The sequence below is a fragment of the Notolepis coatsorum genome (genome assembly GCF_963971535.1).
Source record: "Notolepis coatsorum genome assembly, chromosome: 11".
Lineage (NCBI taxonomy): Eukaryota > Metazoa > Chordata > Actinopteri > Aulopiformes > Paralepididae > Notolepis > Notolepis coatsorum.
Window position 1 is genome coordinate 123,934,976 of NC_140175.1, and position 25,656 is coordinate 123,960,631.

The following is a 25,656-nucleotide window of genomic DNA, read 5'->3' on the forward strand; positions in this document are numbered from 1 at the left end:
GGGTGGGGGTAGGGGGGCCTCATCAATCTTATCGCTTCCAGACAGTACAGTTCGTCTCCTCTTTCCCAGAAATCACATCGCCGGAGAGTCAACTCCTCCGCGTTGACCTTGGCCTTGGTCTGTTCCACAGCAGAAAGGGATAAGGGGGGTGTGGGAAGGGGGGGGGGGGGGGGGGGGATGATACTTCCATGCAGCGAGAGGCAGATAATGCCGCATATGGTCAGAATCAGGTCAATTTTGTCTAATCATCGTCACCATCGTCGTATCCCCTATTAGCACGGTACGGTGGCATCTTAATTTTCACGTCCCTAATTTCCGACGTGATATCCAGAATGGCCTGTGACCGCGACAGTTCCTCTGCATGGTTAGAAGCAAGTCTCTCAAGAATTGTCTTCAAGCATGACTGTTCGTCTACATGGTAGAGTTCGCCTCTTTCCAACATGGTCTTGGAGCTCAATTGTTCATCACCGCGCAGGGTACTTAGGTCAGCGATCTTCTTAAACAGTTCCATTAGGTTTTCCTTGATCCCGGCCAGATCCCTGGCCAGATCCCTGGCCAGGGAAATCAACTTCTTCCGAATTAGCTTCAGGCAGTACCAGATCCAGCAGCTGACGGAGCCCAGGCCGAGCAGCATGACAATTAGAAGATATACGTCCTCAACGTCGTTTATCTCCAGCGGGAAAAAGCATATCGCGAGCCAGGTCCTGTATGAATTTATGGTGTATCCCGCCTGATAGCTCCCAAGAGGGCATAATGGGTCATCCGCATTCTGCTTCCTTGTAGAGAATATGCGATCAATCGCTGTAAAAGCCCAGCTTATTAGATCCATATTACGGTCAAAAGTCGAGTCGAGTTGAGGATTCTGTTGTAAAAAAGAAAGAAGAAAAAGGTCAAAAACGTCTGAGCGTCTCCAGCGAGTGCAGATCTAGGCTCCGGTGAATGAGCTGTAAGGGCTGGTACGGACGTCTCCAAACCGATAAGAGAGAGGCCTTGAGGTGTTTCTCTGGAGGAGGGAGAGGAGATAAAAATGCGACTGCTTCTGGGAAGAGAGTGAGGCTTATATCGTTCAGGAGTAGCGTAACAGCTGTGAATGGGATAGTTAAGCCACACAGATCTGAAAGTTTGTCCGTTATTGACCTCCAGAAGCGGGCCACTGGTGGGCAATCCCAATACATATGCATATAAGTGCCAGTGGCCTTTTGAGAGCACAAAGTGCACCGAGAGTCGGTTATCAGTCCCATAGCATATAGCTTCCTAGGTGTAAGATAGGTCCTATGAATATAATTAAAATTAATTTGCTGGTGATTGGGGTTGCGGGAAGATAATGCCACATTTGCCCAAACATCATCCCAGTCAAACTCGGGGTCCAACTCCGGGATATCCACACGCCAGATTGTATCCAATGATACATTTTTATACGTGGATTGAATTAAGAGCGTATAAAAGTCGGAGACAAACCCTCTGGATGTCGTCCTGTCCACTATGAGCCTGAGGAAGGGGTGTGGGTGCAAGGCTTGAGCCCACGGTACGCCATGCGCCCTCAGTGCTGACCTTAGTTGAAGGTAAAGAAAGAAGGACTCGCCGGGAAGATCATAAAATTCTCTTAAGTCCTGAAACGCACGGAGGCCGTTCTTATCATAAATATCCTCCAGAGTATGCACTCCCCTCCTTTGCCATTGAGGAATATTAACCGGCTTGTGTCCAACAAGTAATTGCTGGTTATTAAAAATTGGAGAGTCCAGGTGCCATGGGCATTTAACCCCACACGACCTCTGTACATTACGCCACGTTTGGATCACGTGAGTTATGATCGGTCCATACCTCAGCCGGCATTTCGAAATAGAGACAGTGGAGTACACTACATCCTGCAATCTTAGCGGAGATACCGCCGCCGCTTCTAAGGAGCGCCACGATACAGCCTCTACAGGGTCTAGCCAGCACATCAGAGGTCTCAGTGAAAAGGACCAGAAATAAAGTTTAAAATCAGGGATTGCGAGGCCCCCATCTTGTTTTCTAGTAGTAGCCCTTTTGATTCTCGGGCGTTTGTTATTCCAGATAAACTTAGATACCATCGTGTACCTTGCGCCAGTGGTCTATTGGAGGGGGCAGGGGGAGCATTGAGCTAATAAAATGTATCCTAGGCAGGATGTTCATTTTGATTATGGAAGCTCGGGCTTGTAGGGAGTTAGGAAGGGACGACCATCTGTCTAGATCCTGGCGTATTTTATCATAAGTACCCGTGAAGTTGTACTTAGTAGTTTGGTTCAGCGTGGGGAATATCTCTATGCCCAAGTATTTAAAATGTTCTACTATGGGGATATCAGCTGGTAGTCGTACCGCCTTGGCCAGTTCATTAAGAGGTAGGCAGGCTGATTTGTTCCAGTTAATCTTAAAGCCTGACAATTTACCAAAGTCGTCGATTATCCTCAATAATTTTGTGGCCGACCGGGAGGGGTCGTCCATGAAAATCAGCAGGTCATCCGCATAGAGAGCAATTTTGTGTGGAGTATTATTGACCATTATGGGGACGATGTCCTCCGATTGCCTAATAAATTGGGCCAAAGGTTCGAGGGAAAGCGCGAACAGTCCTGGGCTCAGAGGACAACCCTGTCTAGAAGATCTGGAGACTGGAAAGAGTGTGGAACAGTTTTTGCCTGTCAGTATCATCGCAGACGGCGAGGCATACAGGACTTTAATCATATGAATAAAACTCTTCCCAAGACCCATGACCTCAAGTACCTTCCACAGGTATGACCACTCAAGTCTGTCAAACGCCTTCATGGCATCCAAAGACAGAACTGTGGATGGAGTTGTATTGTCTTTACTGTTATCGATTACATGCAACAGCCTCCTAAGATTATCTGCAGCCAGACGCCCCGGGATAAAACCAGTTTGATCGCAGTGTACCAATACAGACATAAATCTCTGCAGGCGACGGGCCAGCACCTTGGCAAACACTTTTAAATCGGCCCGAGAAGACTCAAGGGTCTATAGCTACCACAATCATTGGGATCTTTGTCCTTCTTGAGAAGTAAAGAAATCAACGCCATATTGACATCTCTTGAGAACTCCCCTTGTTCGATAGCGTAATTGATCATATCGAGCATCAATGGACCCAGTTGGTCCCAGAAAGCTAAATACACTTCGGGTGGAATACCATCCCAGCCTGGTGCCTTACCCCTCTGCATTTCAACAATCGTCTCCCTCAATTCCACGAGAGTAATCGGTCTCCCCAGTTCCTTGGCCTCTTCCTCAGAAATGTGGGGTATCTCAAGCCCGCCAATGAACGATTCAAATTTAGAGTCATCAAGATTACCCTCTGAGCTATATAACTGTGAGTAAAACTCTTTAAAAGTGTCATTGATCTTTTTCGAATCAGTAGTGACTGCACCCTGGCTCGTCCTAATCGAGGGGATATCCGAGAAATGATCATTTGAGTGTATTTTCATTGCCAATAGATGGCTAGGTCTGGAGCCGTGAAAATAGTAATTTTGTCTTGTCCTATGTATCAAGAACTCAGACTGTTGTTTAAGTATGGAGTTTATTTCTTTTTTGACTATCTTACGTTGTGTGTTTAGTCGTTCATTATAGTTAGTTTGCAAGGATGCGTATAGGTCCGCATATAATGATTCCAGTCCTTCTAGCTTTTTTGACCGGGATTTTCGCAAATTGGAGGCAAATAGTGTGACATGACCCCTGATAAATCGTTTCAGTGCGTTCCACAGGACCCTAGGGTCATCTACTGTGCCAACGTTGATCTGCAAAAATTCAGCTAGTTTACTCCTGAACTCAGAACAGAAGTCATCGTTCTTTAGCAAGGTCGAATTAAAACGCCATCTGGGAGCTCTTGCGGAGAGCCTGCCAAAGGTTGCCGTAAGGAAAATCCCCTTTTGGTCTGAGAGAGCCAAGGGAACCAATGAGACATCGAAACTATCAAACATATTAGGGGACGCGAATGCATAGTCAATTCGAGAGAAGCTTTTGTGTCTGGCTGACAGGTGAGAGTAATCTTTGAGGGTGGGGTTGGATAAGCGCCAAAGGTCTGTGAGCCCTGTGTCCTTGGCCCACATCCTAAGGGCCTTAGAGGCCCGTTTTTGGTCGCTCGTTTCAGAGGGCCCGGACCTATCCATCTCCGCATCCCAGCACGCATTAAAATCGCCACCCACAATGAGAGCGTATCCATTAAGTTCCAACATATTCTTCGTGATTGTATTATAGAACGCTGAATCAAATGTGTTAGGAGCATACAATGCTATTATAGCCATCTTCCTATGCAAGAATTCAACTTTTGCTATAGTAATCCTTCCCTCCGTGTCCGACCATACATCCAAGACTTTGATATCAAGGTTACGTCTTGTAACTATGACTACTCCTTTCGTCTTATCATCGGCTGAGGATGAGGAGATAACGTGATATTGCCGATTTGCCAGTCTTGACACGTCACCTACCAATAAATGCGTCTCACTAAGGAGAGCAAGGTCAATATTTCTCCTCTTCAATAGCCAAAGGACACTGGCACGCTTGTGTGGGGCGTTAAGCCCTCCTGCGTTCCAAATTAAAATATTCAATTTAGCCATGGTCGAGCTCGTCTAAATGCGTAGAGAACATACCAGTGCAGCCAGGCTGAGTACAGAGGCGCTGATCCAGGCGGGCCCAGACGGTCAGTCCCAGGAGTTCAGAGGAGGAACAATTACACACATATAAGACAACAGTACATAAAACACATAAAAATACCACCCCAGCTACAACCCCCCCTCCTTCTACTCTAAACCCTAACCCAACCGTCCTATTATAAGCCCCCCTATACCCACTCTCCAATCCCCACCCTATGCCCCATCCACTGAGGATGGTCATCTTCCTATCACTTCCCACTAGAGACATGGATCCAATAAGACGCTCCCCACTCCAACCCCCCTCTAGATAAACCCCTGAGTAAACCCCCACTAGTCCAATAAACACAAATAATAATAAAAATAAAATTCAATAAAGATATCGGTCGAAAACCACCTGAGCCTTGGCCCCAACATAAGACAACCATAATGGTAAAAATAGCCATTATTAAATAATAACTCCACATCAACCTGCAACCATCTATTTCCGAATCTGCGCTTCAACGTCGCAATGTTATAGCCCAAATGGGTACAGGAAAATTCAAAACAAAATTAAATTAAAGCATCCCAGACGATAGTCTAAGGCAGGATCGGGTCACAGGTTAATTGTGCAAAATTGTGTGAACAATGTCAATTAAACAATGACAATAATAAGAAAGGGAAAAAAGGGGTTATGGTTAAAGTGCACCCCTGAAGCAGTCCCTCTGATCAGGCACAACGGCTGAAATGACATAACCTATGTAAGAATCGACAATAATAGGAAAAGGAAAAAGAGGGTTATGGCTAAAGTGCAAGCAAAGTTAAACCTGACCCAGCCTGTTATCACATATTTATGTATATTCGTTCGAGAGCCAACGTGAACCTTGGCCCTAACATGACAGCTATAATGGAAAAATTAGCCATTATTATATAATTACTCAACATCAACCCTGTGACCATCTACCTCGTAGTCTGCATATTAATGTTGCAACGTTATAGTATAAATGGATAAAGGAAAATTCAAAACAAAATCAAAGCATATCAGCAGTTAGTCTAAGGTAGGATCGAATCACAGTTAAATTGCTCATTCAAATGCCATTAAAACAGCGACAATAATAGGAAAAGGAAAAAGAGGGTTATGGCTAAAGTGCAAGCAAAGCTAAACCTAAGCCAGCCTGTTATCACATATTTTATGTATATTCGGTCGAGAGCCAACGTGAGCCTTGGCCCTAACATGACAGCTATAATGGAAAAATTAGCCATTATTATATAATTACTCAACATCAACCCTGTAACCATCTACCTTGGAGTCTGCATATTAATGTCGCAACGTTATAGCACAAATGGATCACGGAAAATTCAAAACAAAATTAAGGCATATCAGCAGTTAGTCCAAGGTAGAATCGGATCACATTTAAATCGCGCATACAGATGACATAAAAACAGCGACAATAAGAAAAAAAGGGAAAAGAGGGTTATGGCTGAAGTGCAAGCCATATAACCATATAGCCATAAAGTGCAAGCCATACCCGACCAAACCTGTTATCATATATTGTATATGCATATTCAACCGACCTTGGCTTCTACTATTGGATCCCAAAGCTCAAAACAACCTGGATATAAAAATAAAAGCATACCAGAAGTTAGTTAAGGACCCGATCACTCTTGAATTGTGCAAACCAATGTCACTTTGAACAGCAACAGCAACCAAAATACGTAACCATTAACGGGTCTCGAATGTCTCAGCGCAGACGATAGACGAAGCCCGCTTAGCTAGCCCGAGGCTAGCGCGTAAGCTAGTGATGAATCCGGATAGCACGTTAGCCTATTATGTACATTGTTCAGCTAGCTCGTTAGCTTCCAAAGAGGCGATACACAAGTACGACCATGAGGTCAGCTTTAGCAAGTAACAGAAGTCATTGGGAAGCCCCGCTAGTTGGATGGGCAGTGGGCAGTTAGCATGTCTGGGCATGACAGCAAGTATTTGTGAATAGTCGGCCTAATCAATGTATATAGGCCCACACCGCCAAGTCACTCACCCGACATAGATATCAAGCAACAGTCTCGGGTATCCCCGCGAGATATTCCTTCGCTTTAGCCAACGACCAAAATGAACGCTGACCATCGACCTTCTCCAATACAGATAATTTCGCGGGAGCGAATAACGTGGGCCTCAGGCCTAGTTTCCATAGCTTAGTCAGGACCACCTTGTATTCGCCTCTCTGTGCTTGAACCTCCGGCGTAAAGTCTTCGAAAATGGCCACTTTGTGATCGCCAAGCCTCAGATTACCCCTTCTGGTACGAGCCGACCGCATGATGAGTTCTCTCTGCTGAAGCCTGTTCAGCTTGACTATGATGGGCCTCGGCTCTTTGTTCACGCCGGGAGAAAACCTGCCCGCTCTGTAGGCCGACTCACAGACAGGAGGCGAAGGGAGGACGTCCGTCCCTAGTATTTTCTGCAGCAGTTCGGGCATGGTCTCAGAGAGACGGCCTTCACCGCTGGCCGCCTTCCGGTACTCCAACAATCCTGACGTTGTGGCGTCTATCCCGGGACTGCATCTCCTCCATTGCCGACTGTAGTTTGTTGACTTCAGCCTGCCTAGCCAGCAGGGCGGATTCGAGACCCGCCATCCTCTCGCACTGTAATGATACCTCCGTCGTTAGCATGGCTAGTTCGTTAGCATTAGCCGATGAGGCAGCGTGAATCGACTCCATCCTGTCTGTCAGCGGGACCACCGCCAGCCGTATTTCTTCCGATATCTCACGACGGAGGTTGACACAAAAATCCGCCAACACTTTCTTCTGTGCTTCAGCGACGCGTGCCTCAGAGTCTGCGTGTAGCTTGGTCATGACCAAGAGCACAGCTTCGCTTATTTCCCCGACACCGGACGACGATGCGGCCAGGCCCGGTGGTGGTGGTTTGCTGGTTGGGGCGCTCATGGCTCTGGTTTCCACCCCCGTCATCGCAGAAAGTCGAAAAAAGGCGATGACAGTATACTAAACACGACGACCTAGCAAACAGATAAAAAACAAATAAAAATAAAATAAAGACTAATGGGGAGAAACGTATATTCAGCACGGTAGAAGGGAGCTCATGTGAAACACGTCTACTCCATGATCGCTCAGCTCCGCCCCCCACACACAGGGACAAGTTAAACATCAATCAATTAATTTATTCCAACAGGTAGTTTGAGCTGCATGTGAGTCGGTCTTTCTCTCCTCTCCATTGGAAACGAATGAAGTTACGTTAAAGCACAGAACCGGCTGACAAAAGTTAAGCTGCTAGCAACAGACGCCCGTACGTAGCTAGGTTCCCTAGATAGATGACGCTTCCCTTCTCAACCAACCCATTGATAACAGGCAGAAGAATAAGCATCATTTTTACTTCCGGGCGGGGGATTTCAAAATAAAAGAGCGACGACTAAAAGCACCGGAAATACGTTTATTTTGTACATTATCTAACGTTAACACGAACCTAAACTAACTTTAGATTAGTTTAGGTTCGTGTAACGTTAGATATTGTAAAAAATAAACGTATTTACGGTGCTTTTAGACTCGCTCTTTTATTTTGAAACCCCCCGCTTGGAAGTAAAAATGATGCTTATTCTTCTGCCTGTTATCAATGGGTTGGTTGAGAAGGGAAGCGTCATCTATCTAGGGAACCTAGCTACGTACGGGGTACAATGTTACATAGGCTGCGTGTTGATTTTGCAGAAGCATAAAGGTAGAGTGTCTGCAACACCGTTGCTTTGTCGATGTTGTGGTGCAGTTGCTTTGAAGTTTCTGTAGCATGCAGAGGCCTTAAGTCATACATAGCACGAGTCCCCTCCGGTACTTGAGGTAACAGCAGTCGCATCTTTTCACCTGCGCAGCTCGATCTCTCAGTGGCGAGGAGTAACGCGTGGGAGGCTCACGCTGCCCCCGACACTTCCTGATTCTACCAACCGACCTGTAGGAGTCGCTGTCCACAACGCCCGATCCCCACCCATCAGTTTCCCACCCCCTAATACGGCCAATGTGTATTAGTACGGACGACCAGCTAAACTGAAAGCAAATGTGGAGCGCTGGGCCCAGCGTCTCCAGATTTCGTGGCGAGCGCCTTGCCCACTACGCCACGTAGCCGCCCCACCCTAACTTTATGTCTTAACCATAACCGTTAAGTGAATGTGAATCATAGTTAGATAGTGGTGAGAGCAATCTCCCGCGACTGCAATGATTGTTGGTTCAACTCCTGGTTGCACCCTTTGTTTTGGACTTGCCGATACGATATGTAAATAATATATTACTCATGACTAAGATATTATGTAAATGTTTTTCCTGCGGTGGATTAGTACTGTATCTAGGTGTTCCGGTGAGACCATGTTGCCCATGAACCATGCCCCCACTCTCTACCCACTACAGGTTTCCTAACGCCTTCGCCACCAACCACCCCTCCACCTCGTCCGTGTGCCCCCCGCCCGTCTCCCCTGGGCTCCTGTCGGGCCCGCAGACCCCCCCCCCTGCCTCCTCCTCCCCCGGCGCGCTGAAGATGGAGGAGGTGCAGCCGGCCGCTACGGGCGCGAGGAAGGCCAGGGTCCTGTACGACTACGAGGCCCACGACACCAAAGAGCTGTCGCTCCTGGCCGACGAGGTACGAGGTGCTCGGGGGAGGGGGGGTGTCCTGGGAGGGGGGGGGGGGGGGGGGGCTGGGTTCCTGGGGTCCTGTTTCACTGTGTACGCTGTACCTTGTTCTCCTGTTTCTCATCACTCATCACTCTACCTCTTGGTCTGTTTCAGCTCATCACTGTGTCTTCACTCTACCTCTTGGTCTGTTTCAGCTCATCACTGTGTCTTCACTCTACCTCTTGGTCTGTTTCAGCTCATCACTCTACCTCTTGGTCTGTTTCAGCTCATCACTCTACCTCTTTGTCTGTTTCAGCTCATCACTCTACCTCTTGGTCTGTTTCAGCTCATCACTCTACCTCTTGGTCTGTTTCAGCTCATCACTCTACCTCTTGGTCTGTTTCAGCTCATCACTCTACCTCTTGGTCTGTTTCAGCTCATCACGGTGTCTTCACTCTACCTCTTGGTCTGTTTCAGCTCATCACTCTACCTCTTTGGTCTGTTTCAGCTCATCACTGTATCTTCACTCTACCTCTTGGTCTGTTTCAGCTCATCACTCTACCTCTTGGTCTGTTTCAGCTCATCACTCTACCTCTTGGTCTGTTTCAGCTCATCACTCTACCTCTTGGTCTGTTTCAGCTCATCACTCTACCTCTTGGTCTGTTTCAGCTCATCACGGTGTCTTCACTCTACCTCTTGGTCTGTTTCAGCTCATCACTCTACCTCTTGGTCTGTTTCAGCTCATCACTCTACCTCTTTGTCTGTTTCAGCTCATCACTCTACCTCTTGGTCTGTTTCAGCTCATCACTCTACCTCTTTGGTCTGTTTCAGCTCATCACTGTATCTTCACTCTACCTCTTGGTCTGTTTCAGCTCATCACTGTATCTTCACTCTACCTCTTTGGTCTGTTTCAGCTCATCACTCTACCTCTTGGTCTGTTTCAGCTCATCACTCTACCTCTTGGTCTGTTTCAGCTCATCACTCTACCTCTTTGGTCTGTTTCAGCTCATCACTCTACCTCTTTGGTCTGTTTCAGCTCATCACTCTACCTCTTGGTCTGTTTCAGCTCATCACTCTACCTCTTGGTCTGTTTCAGCTCATCACTCTACCTCTTGGTCTGTTTCAGCTCATCACTCTACCTCTTGGTCTGTTTCAGCTCATCACTCTACCTCTTTGGTCTGTTTCAGCTCATCACTCTACCTCTTGGTCTGTTTCAGCTCATCACTCTACCTCTTGGTCTGTTTCAGCTCATCACTCTACCTCTTGGTCTGTTTCAGCTCATCACTCTACCTCTTGGTCTGTTTCAGCTCATCACGGTGTCATCACTCTACCTCTTGGTCTGTTTCAGCTCATCACGGTGTCATCACTCTACCTCTTGGTCTGTTTCAGCTCATCACTCTACCTCTTGGTCTGTTTCAGCTCATCACTCTACCTCTTGGTCTGTTTCAGCTCATCACGGTGTCTTCACTCTACCTCTTGGTCTGTTTCAGCTCATCACTCTACCTCTTGGTCTGTTTCAGCTCATCACTCTACCTCTTTGTCTGTTTCAGCTCATCACTCTACCTCTTGGTCTGTTTCAGCTCATCACTCTACCTCTTTGGTCTGTCTTCACTCTACCTCTTGGTCTGTTTCAGCTCATCACTGTATCTTCACTCTACCTCTTTGGTCTGTTTCAGCTCATCACTCTACCTCTTGGTCTGTTTCAGCTCATCACTCTACCTCTTGGTCTGTTTCAGCTCATCACTCTACCTCTTTGGTCTGTTTCAGCTCATCACTCTACCTCTTTGGTCTGTTTCAGCTCATCACTCTACCTCTTGGTCTGTTTCAGCTCATCACTCTACCTCTTGGTCTGTTTCAGCTCATCACTCTACCTCTTGGTCTGTTTCAGCTCATCACTCTACCTCTTGGTCTGTTTCAGCTCATCACTCTACCTCTTTGGTCTGTTTCAGCTCATCACTCTACCTCTTGGTCTGTTTCAGCTCATCACTCTACCTCTTGGTCTGTTTCAGCTCATCACTCTACCTCTTGGTCTGTTTCAGCTCATCACTCTACCTCTTGGTCTGTTTCAGCTCATCACGGTGTCATCACTCTACCTCTTGGTCTGTTTCAGCTCATCACGGTGTCATCACTCTACCTCTTGGTCTGTTTCAGCTCATCACTCTACCTCTTGGTCTGTTTCAGCTCATCACTCTACCTCTTGGTCTGTTTCAGCTCATCACGGTGTCATCACTCTACCTCTTGGTCTGTTTCAGCTCATCACTCTACCTCTTGGTCTGTTTCAGCTCATCACTCTACCTCTTGGTCTGTTTCAGCTCATCACGGTGTCTTCACTCTACCTCTTGGTCTGTTTCAGCTCATCACTCTACCTCTTGGTCTGTTTCAGCTCATCACTCTACCTCTTGGTCTGTTTCAGCTCATCACTCTACCTCTTGGTCTGTTTCAGCTCATCACTCTACCTCTTGGTCTGTTTCAGCTCTTCACTCTACCTCTTGGTCTGTTTCAGCTCATCACTCTACCTCTTGGTCTGTTTCAGCTCATCACTCTACCTCTTGGTCTGTTTCAGCTCTTCACTCTACCTCTTGGTCTGTTTCAGCTCATCACTCTACCTCTTGGTCTGTTTCAGCTCATCACTCTACCTCTTGGTCTGTTTCAGCTCTTCACTCTACCTCTTGGTCTGTTTCAGCTCATCACTCTACCTCTTGGTCTGTTTCAGCTCTTCACTCTACCTCTTGGTCTGTTTCAGCTCATCACTCTACCTCTTGGTCTGTTTCAGCTCATCACAGTGTACACAGTACCCGGCATGGACCCAGACTGGCTGGTGGGAGAACGGGGCAACCTGAAGGGAAAGGTCCCGGTCACCTACCTGGAGCTGCTGAGCTAATGGACCCGCCAGGCGGACACACACACACACACACACACACACACACACACACACACACACACGCACACGCACACGCACACATGCATGTAATAATAGTAATAGAGTAACTGATGTGAGTACAGAGTAATAGAGTAACTGATGTGAGTACAGCGTAATAGAGTAACTGATGTGAGTACAGAGTAATAGAGTAACTGATGTGAGTACAGAGTAATAGAGTAACTGATGTGAGTACAGAGTAATAGAGTAACTGATGTGAGTACAGAGTAATAGAGTAACTGATGTGAGTACAGAGTAATAGAGTAACTGATATGAGGGAACAGCGGTATAGACCAGCATGTATTAGACTCTGGTGTGATCAGGGAAAAGTGATCCACAGTTTTAATAAACGCAGTTCATACCATTTTCGGGACCTGTGTGAAGTTGACGCCCCATGTTTTCTTGAATGAAACTTTGTTGGTGCTGATTTGTGCCGGTATGGTTTTTAAGATATTAAACGTTTCATTTCATGACCGGTGGTGTCACTCCAAGCAGTATGAGTTGGTATTAACCCAGCACTAATAAATGTAATAATCTTTAGGGCTGTACCGAATAGTTCGAAGCTTCGAAGCTTCGTTCATAATGTTGACATTTGAATTCTAAATCAACATTAAAAATTTTCTTTTTTAATACAATTATTATTATTATTATTATAGTTTTTTTTTAATATATATATTTTTTATGTGTCTATTCATTCTGTTTAAACCAATGGGGTTTTTCTTCACAGTTGCAGATAAAGATTGGGCTACACGGGGAGCTCCAGTAGCTCACCACGTACCGCGAGCGCTATTTCAGCGCCGTGGACAACCGTGCTCGTCACGGATCTGGGGCTTAGCGAGTTCGAATCCCGACTGCAGCCGTGCCTTTCCCAGAGTGTCTTCCCCCCCATCTGAACCCTTTCAGCCTGTTTCTGTCGGTCATCCTTGACCAGTATAAATGTGATAAACACATAAAAGAGCCAGGGGAATGGCCAAAGTAAAAAAAAAAAAAAAAAGATGATTGGGCTAAACTAATATTATATTATTCTATTATACTATTATAGTATAAAAATGTAAATAAAACATTTATCATAAATGATGTAGCCTATCTGCATCCGCTTGGCGCTCGGCGCTCCATCGAGACGTCACCATCACGTTCGTACCAACCGTGTGCCCTTATTGGGTTATTTATGTTGACCAAACTGATGAGTTATATAATTCATTAAAGAAAGATTTAATAAAAAAAAATACTAATTTAACACTTTAATCGCCATCATTAAAATTCATGATATACCATCCCTTGCCAGATATATTTAACATGGAGAAGTTCCCCTTCTTTGCAGGGCTATAACTTTTTAAATTCTATTGCTAGATTGCCATTATTATGGCCCATTCAAGGTCCTATATGTATTGTTCATGGTGTAGCAACGTTAAACTTTTTCATTCACATATTCATACTAAAATATGGTCTAAAGTATAAGTATGTTTTCATCTCTTTCTGCAGCTTTCTCCAGAACTTGATTTATAGCCCCAAATGCATTATATTGATGATGAAATACAGTTTGATAGCGATCTGTGCCAGATAATAAATTTCAACTGGACGTGGTTCTGGAAGTTACTACACGTCATCTGATGTTGACCGGATGGGCGAGGGGGCGTTTATAATTCTGTGGGCAACGTTATACCATTCATCTAATGTGGGTCATATGTTCATCATAGCAGTTAGTATAGAAGATGTTAGAAAATAACGCTGAATCTTACCGTAGCTTCCTCGCGCCGCTGGCAGATGAGCGTGGAACAGAATTTTTTTCCATTATGGGATGTCGAAATACCCGATCCATTTCCAGGTTGTATAATAGTATATACGTCCAAATCATGTTGTTTTTTCGAGTTATTTGCACCGATCGATGTTCACTGTGTGAAGACGGAGTCTCTCTAACATTAGCGAGTGCCCGGACCCCATATGGAGTGAGTCCTGCCGGGTCAAAGGTTGATATCCGGTTTCGATCTGCCGATCGGCCACCAGATGGCGCTCTTGAACCGCTAGAGAGTTGAGAGGAGCTTTTCAGTGTGTGTCAGGGCTCCGGAGGGGAAATATGATTCCGATCACAGATTTTTGAAATATTGATATCAAAGACGAGTTACGGCGTCTTCGGCGGAATGAGCATGGCTAGGAAAGACGTCCTAAGGCGTTTTCGGCGACCATAGTGTTAATCAGATTAATCACTTTATTCAAATTGAGGATTTAGTTTGAGGATATTTATAATATATATTTTTAATATAATATATATTTTTTTGGATTACGTCATAAAATATGACGACTTCGTTCGAATACTTCAAGCTTCGAATATTAAAAAATGACATTCGGTACAGCCCTAATAATCGTATTCAGATTTTATTACATACAGTAGGGTTTTTGGGAAAAGAATAGAACAATTACCTAAAACTATAGCATTCTTGTGTTGTTGTTAATAACTACTACTACTATAATGACCTCACATAGACGTAACTATATTTCATTTAATTTCAACCCTTTATTTAAACTCGAAAGGCAACTGAGGTTTCCCTCATTTACAGTCATGTTGAGTGTACTGTACACACAGAAATAGACAAAGAAAAAACGTATGAAATCATATCAACAACAAGATGAGGCAAGGATAACAAATCAATTAAAACATGTACAACTCGATTGACAACGTTGGAAAGGACAAGTTCTTTGAGGACTGTTGAAATTCATTCCATGAGCTAGGGGCATCATAGCTAAATGTATGCAGATTTACCCTGTTCAGAGCAAACTCGGGAGACCTTAAGGACCAGCCAGTCACTAGAACGGGTTGCATAGGTTCCAAAAGTAAGGAAAAGTTGTAAGTTCTCAATGGCCAGTTGTACAGAGTCAGCAATATAAGACACAGCAGTATCATCTGCATACAGATGGGCTTGACAAGCATTCAGTGAAGACCTCATTAATATATATCATTAATATAAATAGTGAAGAGGACAGGACCTAGAATTGAACCCTGTGGCACACCTTTAGTTATTGATACAAATTCTGATTGGGCATAACCCGACATTACACACTGACCTCTCCCTGGTGGATAATATTGGAACCAATCGCATGCATTTCTATCCAAACCAATAGTAGCTAATCGTTTTAAGAGTAAATGGTGATCGACTGTATCAAACGCTTTTGACAGATCAATAGAGAGGGCAGCGCAGTGTTTCTTCTTGTCTAAAGCTGATATTATGTCATTATGTAGAAATGTAAATGTAAGTATGTATTAGTTATGTCATCAGTAACTAAAGAGATGGCTGATAATATGCTGATAATGTTGGCTCTGAACAGGCTTAGTACAGAGTAATTTGAGAAAAAGGACTCAAGTTGATTATAAGACTCCAAGACTTGGCAGAGTAACTTGGAGATAGGACGGTAGTTATTTAAATCATTGCTAACACCACCTTTATGTAACAGGATTACATGGGCAGATTTCCAGACACTAGGACATGTCCCTGTTGAGATTGCTCTGTAATTAAAGGAGCAGCCAGAAAAAAGTCCAAATGACCCTCACCAGTAGAGGTCCTGGGATCTATGGATTGCAGAGCATCAAATACTTCATCATGTGAAAAGGGACAAAAGGAGAATTGAGGGGTGTTATCCACGGGACTCACACAATCAGTGTCTCAACATTAACATCAACAGAAAGTATTTAATATATGTATCTATATTAAAACCACAGGAATCATTTAGTGATTTGTGTGTTTCCCACTTGCATGTGGCCCATGTACAGTATGTAGACCTTCCGACTTGTTTGAAATATGTCCATTTACTGTCAATTTGTTTGAGTGTGTTTTCAAAGTGTCTTGTGTTCAACAGTTCTATTTGTCCACTTTATGAACGGAGTGTATTGATGTTACAAGTTCAGTTGCTTTTATATCCTATATCCGTTTACTTTGAATATAAATATTCAACAGAGCAGTTTACATTTTTAGTCAAATCCTTTGTGTTGAGGCTGTTGATCGTGTTGATAAATGTACATCATGGAACAACATATAAACAAGTTGTGTGGCAGACATGTAGATCTGGTTTAAAAGGTTGTTTGTTGAAAAAGATTAAAAAAAACAAATGACCACATGACTCCTGGGCCTTTCATGTACTTCCTGGTTTGTCGTGCAATAAACATAATGTATCAAACACGTCTGGTTCTTGTACCACATGCAACACAAATATCCCAGCAAGCCTTGTGACATAACAGAACAGACATGTTAGAACTGCTCATTAATAATCATAACAGAACAGACATGTTAGAACCGCTCATTAATAATCATAACAGAACAGACATGTTAGAACTGCTCATTAATAATCATAACATAACAGACATGTTAGAACTGATCATTAATAATCATAACAGAACAGACATGTTAGAACTGATCATTAATAATCATAACAGAACAGACATGTTAGAACTGATCATTAATAATCAGAACAGACATGTTAGAACTGCTCATTAATAATCATAACAGAACAGACTGTTAGAACTGCTCATTAATAATCATAATAGAACAGACATGTTAGAACTGATCATTAATAATCATAATAGAACAGACATGTTAGAACTGCTCATTAATAATCATAACAGAACAGACTGTTAGAACTGATCATTAATAATCATAACAGAACAGACATGTTAGAACTGCTCATTAATAATCATAACAGAACAGACATGTTAGAACTGATCATTAATAATCATAACAGAACAGACATGTTAGAACTGCTGATTAATAATCCTAACAGAATAGACATGTTAGAACTGCTGATTAATAATCCTAACAGAATAGACATGTTAGAACTGCTGATTAATAATCATAACGGAATAGACAGGGTTTCCAGTTAACACATCCACCGCCGGAAACGCTTTAAAGCGTTATTGCCCGCCATGCTTTGACCGCCAGATCTCGCTGTACAGCGTTATTGAGATCAATATGTAATTCTTTCGCCATGGCATTCATTATTCATATATACACCTCCGACGCTGCAGCTGGACCCTATAGGTGACGGCAACGATGGCTCAATACCGGCGCCTGGTGGATGGTCGGGCGAGTTACACTCGGAACAACAGGAAGTGGCCGATGTGCGTCGATTAAATTCATCCGGCCGTCAGACATTGTTGCAAGGCTCCGGACAGACACACAGTGTTGGGAAAGTTCACTTTCTACATGAACTAGTTCAGTTCACAGTTCACAATTTTTTAAATGAACTAGTTCAGTTCATAGTTCATAATTAAAAAATTTGAACTAAAGTTCATGGTTTCAAAAAAGAACTAATTTATAGTTTATAGTTATTTTTTTTTAAATTTTTATAGTTATTTTTTCAATACGTTGCTGGCTGCGAGCTATTATTTGTAAAAATTATTGAACCACAGACAGCAATCGGAATACTGGCATTTGCATTTTTCATTTGTCATAAATGTCATTATGAATTGAAAATGGGGGACCCTGATGTAAACAAGACGAAAGTCTTTCTCTGGTCTGCATCCCCTTATCAATTGTGTGTATTGAGCTGTACTGTACCCATTCTGCAATCTTTTAATACAGTTTTCAATCAATCAATGCATCAAACGCTTTGCTGTCGCCCATTCAGTCCACACTAGTAGCTGCAGCTTTCATCTCTACAGTATATTTTCAAAAACATGAGGAAAAACTTTGCTTGAATTGTCTTTATTATGAAAACAAAAACAGGACGTTTGCTTATTCTCAATGTGCCGTTTAAACTTTAAGGTTTGCTGTCGACGCCGTCAATGTGCGGACTTGCTTCTTCAAACCGGGTGGACAAAGTTTACAGACAAACGTTAGATTGTTTCCGTCTGAGTCAGTACTGACTTTAACGTTAAACTCTTTTAAATGCTCATACGCCGACGTCTAGAGGGTCCGTGTACGTTTTGATAGTTCGTTTTTCGTTTCAAAAGGAAAAACGAAAAAACAAAAAAAAACTGAAATACGAGGTGTTTCCTATTTCCGTTTGAAACCAAAATCGAAAAAACTGTGAAAAACTGAAATACGGACCTGTTTTTCGTATTTTGGTATCAGAATCAAATGAAAAAAATTAGTCAATAATGGTCCCTGTACGTTTTGATAGTTCGTTTTTCGTTTTTGATGTGAAGAATGGAGAACGGAACCACGTGACAAGTACATTTTTCAATGTAAAAACCATTCAGGATCTAACGTTAACGAATATGTATAACGTTATGAATAAATACACATGCATACAGATCTATACCAGGGTAACGTTATGATACATACATTTTTTATTTTGTGCATTTCATTTAGACATGATATTTTATGTGAAGTAATAGCCTAATAATATGGAAATAGCCTGTTATGGTTTGTAACCGACCTCAAACGCAACGGCACAGACAGGAAGTTCAGAGTTAGCCAAATGCTAGGGCGTATTTATTTACAGAGTCAAAAGAAGGATAAAGTACAATAATCAAACAAACGGGGAGACTGCCTTCGGCAGAGTCATCTGCCGCTCTGCAGAATCCTCCTGGTGATAGTGGTGGGGAATTGGCATGTGACGTTGTAGCGGCTCTGCAGATACTCCCAGCTTTCACTCAAGGTGGAAAACGGAGAGAGAGAGAGAGATATCAGAAACAGTCCAACGAAACACAGAGGCAGTGTGGTTCCCTCCTCCCTAGCTGGGTCCAGAACCAATTGACAGTGACAGTCCTCAGTGTTCCCCACAACACACAATTTAGCCGAGTTAGTGCAACAAAACGAAGTCTTCAGTGTCTCTTCTAAGACACACAATCAGAATAATCCAGAGGGGTTTGGTTCCACTCACCCAAGCGCAACGCGTAAAACGGGCAAAACGAGGCGCAGCTCCAAACGGGGAACAAGGTTCTCCACAGCGGTTCTCCACAGAAAGGTCCTGGAGAGAAAGTAGACCAGGAACAGCAACGGGGAAAAGCAGGCAAATGCAGTTGTATTCCAGAACGACCCGACAACGATAGAAGGAAGGTCCTGGTATATAAAGCCCTCTGGGGCGCTAATCACAAACTATGACAGCTGCGTGATGAAAGTGGCAATCGTTCAAAAAGCGTGTGGCGGGGAATGCACCAATCAGCACCATACCTCAGGAGAGCGTGTGGCGGGGAACCAACCAAACCTCACAGTACCCCCCCCTCCACGGGAGCCACCCGGCGACCAGCCCGACCCGGATGGGCACGATGGAAGTCGGTGATTAGGCCGGGATCCACGATGAGCTGGCGGGAGACCCAGCTCCGTTCCTCCGGGCCGTACCCCTCCCAGTCCACCAGGTACTGGAACCCCCGACCCCGCCGTCGAACGCCCATCAACCGGCGGACCTGCCACTGGGGGTGACCGTCCACCATCACGGGAGGAGGTGGTTCCGGAGCAGGAGGCATCAGGGGACTGAGAGAGACAGGCTTAACCCGGGACACATGGAAAACGGGGTGAATGTGCATGGACGCAGGAAGCTTAAGACTCACCGCCGCCGGACTGAGTACCTTCAGAACCTCAAAAGGACCAACGAACCGGGGGTTAAGCTTCTTGGCCGAGGACCGAAGCGGAAGGTCCCTTGCGGAAAGCCACACCCTCTGCCCAGGGTGGTACGTCGGCGCAGGGACCCGGCGCCGGTCAGCCCCACGACTGGCGCACTCCGATGACCGGAGCAGTGCAGTCCTGGTGATCTCCCAGACCCGACGGCACCGGTTGAGGTGGTCCTGTACGGAGGGAACTGCCACCTCCGACTCCTGTGCAGGGAAAAGAGGGGGTTGGTAGCCCAGGGATACCTCAAAGGGTGAGAGGCCGGTGGCGGAACTGACCATGGAGTTGATGGAGTACTCGACCCAGGGAAGGAAACGGCTCCAAGAAGCGGGTTTCTCGGCAGCCACACACCGAAGAGCAGACTCCACACTCTGGTTCATCCTCTCCGTTTGTCCGTTAGTCTGGGGATGATAACCAGAGGAAAGACTGACCGTTTCCCCCAATCCCTTGCAAAAAGCCCGCCATACCTGGGAAGTGAACTGGGGCCCCCGGTCCGAGACGACGTCCTGGGGAAACCCATGGAGGCGAAACACGTGGCGTGTCAGGAGGTCCGCCGTCTCGGCCGCCGAGGGAAGCTTGGGAAGGGCCACGAGGTGAACCCCCTTGCTGAACCGATCCACCATGGTCAGTAGGCACGTGTTCCCCTGGGAAGAAGGAAGACCCATGACGAAGTCCAACGCCACATGGGACCAAGGGCGGCTCGGAATGGGAAGCGGCTGCAATAGCCCGGAGGGTGCCTGGTGGGAGGCCTTGCTGCGGGCGCAGACTGCGCAGGCCAGTACGAACTCCTTGACGTCGTTCCTCATGGTGGGCCACCAGAATCGACGAGCCAGGAAGGAGAACGTGCGATGAACGCCCGGGTGGCAGGCGAACCGGCTGGTATGGCCCCACTGGAGGACCCGGGACCGGACTGAGTCGGGGACGAAGAGACGATGAACCGGTACATTGCCTGGAGCGCGATGGAAGCGTAGGGCACGCCTTACCACCCCCTCGATGCCCAAGGTGACTACTCCTACCACCCTGGCCTCTGGGAGGATGGGAGTCGGGTCCTCAGTGGTTGGAGCCCCCTTGGAGTGTAACCGGGACAGGGAGTCGGCCTTCGTGTTGCGGGAACCAGGGCGAAACGTCAGCGAGAAGTCGAACCGACTGAGGAAGCTGGCCCATCTTGCCTGCCGGCCATTGAGGCGCTTGGAAGCACGGATGTACGTCAGGTTCTTGTGGTCCGTCCAAATGGTAAATGGCTCCTCGGCCCCCTCTAGCCAATGACGCCACTCCTCCAAGGCAGCCACAACCGCCAGCAGCTCCCGATTGCCGATGTCGTAGTTCCTCTCGGCAGGGAGGAAACGACGCGAGTAGAAGGCGCACGGATGTACCTTCTGGTCCGTTGCCGACCGCTGGGATAAGATAGCTCCTAGTCCAGTATCCGAGGGGTCCACCTCTACGATGAACTGTCTCTTGGGGTCTGGATGGAGCAAGATCGGGGCGGAAGTGAACCTCTTCTTGAGGGAGCGGAACGCAGCACACGCCGCTGGGGACCAGTCGAACGGCAGGGCGGGAGAGGTCAGCCTGGTAAGCGGTTCCGCCACCTGACTGTAGTTCCGGATGAATCTTCGGTAGAAGTTGGCGAACCCGAGGAAGCTCTGTAACTCCTTCCGAGAGGTGGGTTCCGGCCACTCCTCCACGGCCCGGATCTTGCGAGGGTCAGCTCGGGTGAAGCCTCTCTCCACGATGAAGCCCAGGTAATCGACGGAGTCGGAGTGGAATCGGCACTTCTCTGCCTTGACGAAGAGCCGATTGTGGAGGAGGCGCTCCAGCACACGGCGGACATGCTGGATGTGTTCCTCGAGGGTCTTGGAGAAAATGAGGATGTCGTCTAGGTATACTACCACAAACTCCTCCAGCATGTCACGAAGGACGTCGTTCATGAGCGCCTGGAATACCGCCGGAGCGTTGGTGAGGCCGAACGGCATTACCAGGTACTCGTAGTGGCCCCTGGGAGTCTTGAAGGCGGTCTTCCACTCATCGCCCTCTCGGATAAGGACCAGATGGTAGGCACTCCGGAGGTCCAGCTTGGTAAAGACGGTAGCCTGGGTGAGAGGCTCGAAGGTGGAGTTCATGAGAGGAAGAGGGTACTTGTTCTTAATGGTGATCTCGTTGAGCTGGCGATAGTCGATGCAGGGTCGAAGGTCTCCGTCCTTCTTCCCAACAAAGAAGAAACCGGCCGCCACAGGGGAGGAGGAAGGCTGAATGAGTCCTGCTTCCAAGGACTCAGAGATATATTGATCCATCGCTGCCTTCTCAGGGACGGTCAGACTGTAGAGGCGGCTGCCGGGAAGGGGAGCCCCTGAGCGGAGGTCGATGGCACAGTCGTAAGGCCGGTGAGGCGGAAGGGCCTGAGCCCTGGACTTACTGAAAACCTCCTCGAGGTCGTGGTACTCGGGGGGTATGGTCGAGAGGTCCGGAGGCGGCTCACAAACGGATCTCCGGGGCGAGGGACAGGACGCCGCCTGAAGACACTGGGCATGACAGGAGGAGCTCCACACCCTGATGGTACCGGAGGACCAGGCGATGTGGGGCTCGTGCAGCGCGAGCCAGGGCCGGCCCAGGACTACTGGGACAAGAGGGGATCTGGTGATAAAAAACTGGAGTCTCTCAATGTGGTTACCAGCAATGGTGAGCAGGACAGGTGCGTTGAGTGATGTCAGCCAGGCGGTGTTGGTCCAATGCGAACACCTCCAATGGCCTCACGAGGTCCTCTAGTGGAATGTTGGCCCGGGTAGCAAACTCGAAGTCTAGGAAACTCTCGTCAGCACCCGAGTCAATGAGTGCCTCCACCGTGGCCCGTTGGTCCGCCCAGGCCAGGGTGACGCTCATCAGATGGCCAGGTGGTGCACGGCTCTGGGAACGAGAAAAACGGCTCACCAGGATCTCCCGGGGTCCCGGCGAGCCTGGTCTTTTGGCCGGGTGGGGCAGTTGGCGATACGGTGTCCATCCCGACCGCAGTAGAGGCAAAGGCCGGACCTCCCGTTCAGCTTGGCTAAGATGTGAACGTCCCAGCTGCATGGGTTCCTCCCCGGGCACCGAACGGGAGGGGAAGGAACCACCAGTCGTGTTGGGAGCAGGGCGGACCGCAGTACCGTCATGAGTACGGGGGGTCTGGGGAACCTCTGGAGGTCCCTGTCGGGTTCTCTCACGTCTTCTCTCCTGGAGGCGTCCGTCGATGCGAATGGCGAGGCTGAATAGGTCTTTGAGGGACTCAGGTTCCTCACGGGTCGCGAGCTGGTCCCTGACAGCGTCGTTGAGCCCCCTCATGAAGGTGAGACGAAGCGCTTGATCGTTCCAACCGCTCTCCGTTGCCGCCAGTCTGAACTCCAGCACGTAGTCGGTGACCCCGCCACTGCCCTGCCGGAAGGTGCCCAACCGAGCTCCAGGGTCCTGGCCACGGGCTGGGTGGTGGAAAACCCTGCGGAGCTCAGCCACGAAGTCTGGGTTGAAAAACAGAAATCAGCCCCCATTGCCCAGGAGGCAGTAATTTGATTTCTGTTTTTCAACCCAGACTTCGTGGCTGAGCTCCGCAGGGTTTTCCACCACCCAGCCCGTGGCCAGGACCCTGGAGCTCGGTTGGGCACCTTCCAGCAGGGCAGTGGCGGGGTCACCGACTACGTGCTGGAGTTCAGACTGGCGGCAACGGAGAGCGGTTGGAACGATCAAGCGCTTCGTCTCACCTTCATGAGGGGGCTCAACGACGCAGTCAGGGACCAGCTCGCGACCCGTGAGGAACCTGAGTCCCTCGAGGACCTGTTCAGCCTCGCCATTCGCATCGACGGACGCCTCCAGGAGAGAAGACGTGAGAGAACCCGACAGGGACCTCCAGAGGTACTCCGGACCCCCCGTACTCGTGACGGTACTGCTGGTCGCCCTGATCCCAACACGACTGGTGGCTTTTTTCCCTCCCGTTCGGTACCCGAGGAGGAACCCATGCAGCTGGGACGTTCTCATCTGAGCCAAGCTGAACGGGAGGCGAGGTTCAGGTCCGGCCTTTGCCTCTACTGCGGTCGGGAGGGACACCGTATCGCCAACTGCCCCACCCGGCCAAAAGACCAGGCTCGCCGGGACCCCGGGAGATCCTGGTGAGCCGTTTTTCTCGTTCCCAGAGCCATGCACCACCTGGCCATCTGATGAGCGTCACCCTGGCCTGGGCGGACCAACGGGCCACGGTGGAGGCACTCATTGACTCGGGGGCAGACGAGAGTTTCCTAGACTTCGAGTTTGCTACCCGGGCCAACATTCCACTTGAGGACCTAGTGAGGCCATTGGAGGTATTCGCATTGGACCAACACCGCCTGGCTGACATCACTCAACGCACCTGCCCTGTCCTGCTCACCATTGCTGGTAACCATGTTGAGAGACTCCAGTTCCTTATCACCAGATCCCCTCTTGTCCCAGTAGTCCTGGGCCGGCCCTGGCTCGCGCTGCACGAGCCCCACATAGCCTGGTCCTCCGGTACCATCAAGGGTTGGAGCTCCTCCTGTCATGCCCAGTGTCTTCAGGCGGCGTCCTGTCCCCCGCCCCGGAGATCCGTTGGTGAGCCACCTCCGGACCTCTCGACCATACCCCCCGAGTACCACGACCTCATGGAGGTTTTCAGTAAGTCCAGGGCTCAGGCCCTTCCGCCTCACCGGCCTTACGACTGTGCCATCGACCTCCGCTCAGGGGCTCCCCTTCCCGGCAGCCGCCTCTACAGTCTGACCGTCCCGGAGAAGGCGGCGATGGATCAATACATCTCTGAGTCCTTGGAAGCAGGACTCATTCGGCCTTCCTCCTCTCCTGTGGCGGCCGGTTTCTTCTTTGTTGGGAAGAAGGACGGGGACCTTCGACCCTGCATCGACTATCGCCAGCTCAACGAGATCACCATTAAGAACAAGTATCCTCTACCTCTCATGAACTCCACCTTCGAGCCTCTCACCCAGGCTACCGTCTTTACCAAGTTGGACCTCCGGAGTGCCTACCATCTAGTCCGTATCCGTGAGGGCGATGAATGGAAGACCGCCTTCAAGACTCCCAGGGGCCACTACGAGTACCTGGTGATGCCGTTCGGCCTCACCAACGCTCCGGCGGTATTCCAGGCGCTCATGAACGACGTCCTTCGTGACATGCTGGAGGAGTTTGTGGTAGTATACCTAGACGACATCCTCATCTTCTCCAAGACCCTCGAGGAACACATCCAGCATGTCCGCCGTGTGCTGGAGCGCCTCCTCCACAATCGGTTCTTCGTCAAGGCGGAGAAGTGCCGATTCCACTCCGACTCCGTCGATTACCTGGGCTTCATCGTGGAGAAAGGCTTGACCCGAGCTGATCCTCGCAAGATCCAGGCCGTGGAGGAATGGCCGGAACCCACCTCTCGGAAGGAGTTACAGAGCTTCCTCGGGTTCGCCAACTTCTACCGAAGGTTCATCCGGAACTACAGTCAAGTGGCGGAACCGCTTACCAGACTGACCTCTCCCGCCCTGCCGTTCGACTGGTCCCCAGCAGCGTGTGCTGCGTTCCGCTCCCTCAAGAAGAGGTTCACTTCCGCCCCGATCTTGCTCCATCCAGACCCCAAGAGACAGTTCATCGTTGAGGTGGACGCCTCGGATACTGGACTGGGAGCTATCTTATCCCAGCGGTCGGCAACGGACCAGAAGGTACATCCGTGCGCCTTCTACTCGCGTCGGTTCCTCCCTGCCGAGAGGAACTATGACATCGGCAATCGGGAGCTGCTGGCGGTTGTGGCTGCCTTGGAGGAGTGGCGTCATTGGCTAGAGGGGGCCGAGGAGCCGTTTACCATTTGGACGGACCACAAGAACCTGACGTACATCTGTGCTTCCAAGCGCCTCAATGGCCGGCAGGCAAGATGGGCCAGCTTCCTCAGTCGGTTCGACTTCTCGCTGACGTTTCGCCCTGGTTCCCGCAACACGAAGGCCGACTCCCTGTCCCGGTTACACTCCAAGGGGGCTCCAACCACTGAGGA

The 25,656-nt window shown here is 48.1% G+C and overlaps 2 protein-coding genes across 4 annotated transcripts in view; one reads left to right on the forward strand and one right to left on the reverse strand.

Annotated features, from left to right (window-relative positions):
* Nucleotides 1-16,246, forward strand: part of sh3glb2b (SH3-domain GRB2-like endophilin B2b) — a 57,128-nt gene extending 40,882 nt beyond the window's left edge. For all 3 annotated transcript variants that reach the window (XM_084325099.1, XM_084325097.1, XM_084325098.1), the window contains 2 exons: nucleotides 8,991-9,219; nucleotides 11,965-16,246. In XM_084325099.1, coding sequence (XP_084181225.1) covers nucleotides 8,991-9,219; nucleotides 11,965-12,072 — 337 coding nt within the window. In that variant the 3' untranslated portion in view covers nucleotides 12,073-16,246. The remainder of the gene's footprint in view (nucleotides 1-8,990; nucleotides 9,220-11,964) is intronic.
* The window catches only part of pip5kl1 (phosphatidylinositol-4-phosphate 5-kinase-like 1), a gene marked incomplete at both ends in the record, with an annotated part of 469,911 nt that overhangs the window by 119,596 nt on the left and 324,659 nt on the right, over nucleotides 1-25,656 (reverse strand). The window lies entirely within an intron of this gene.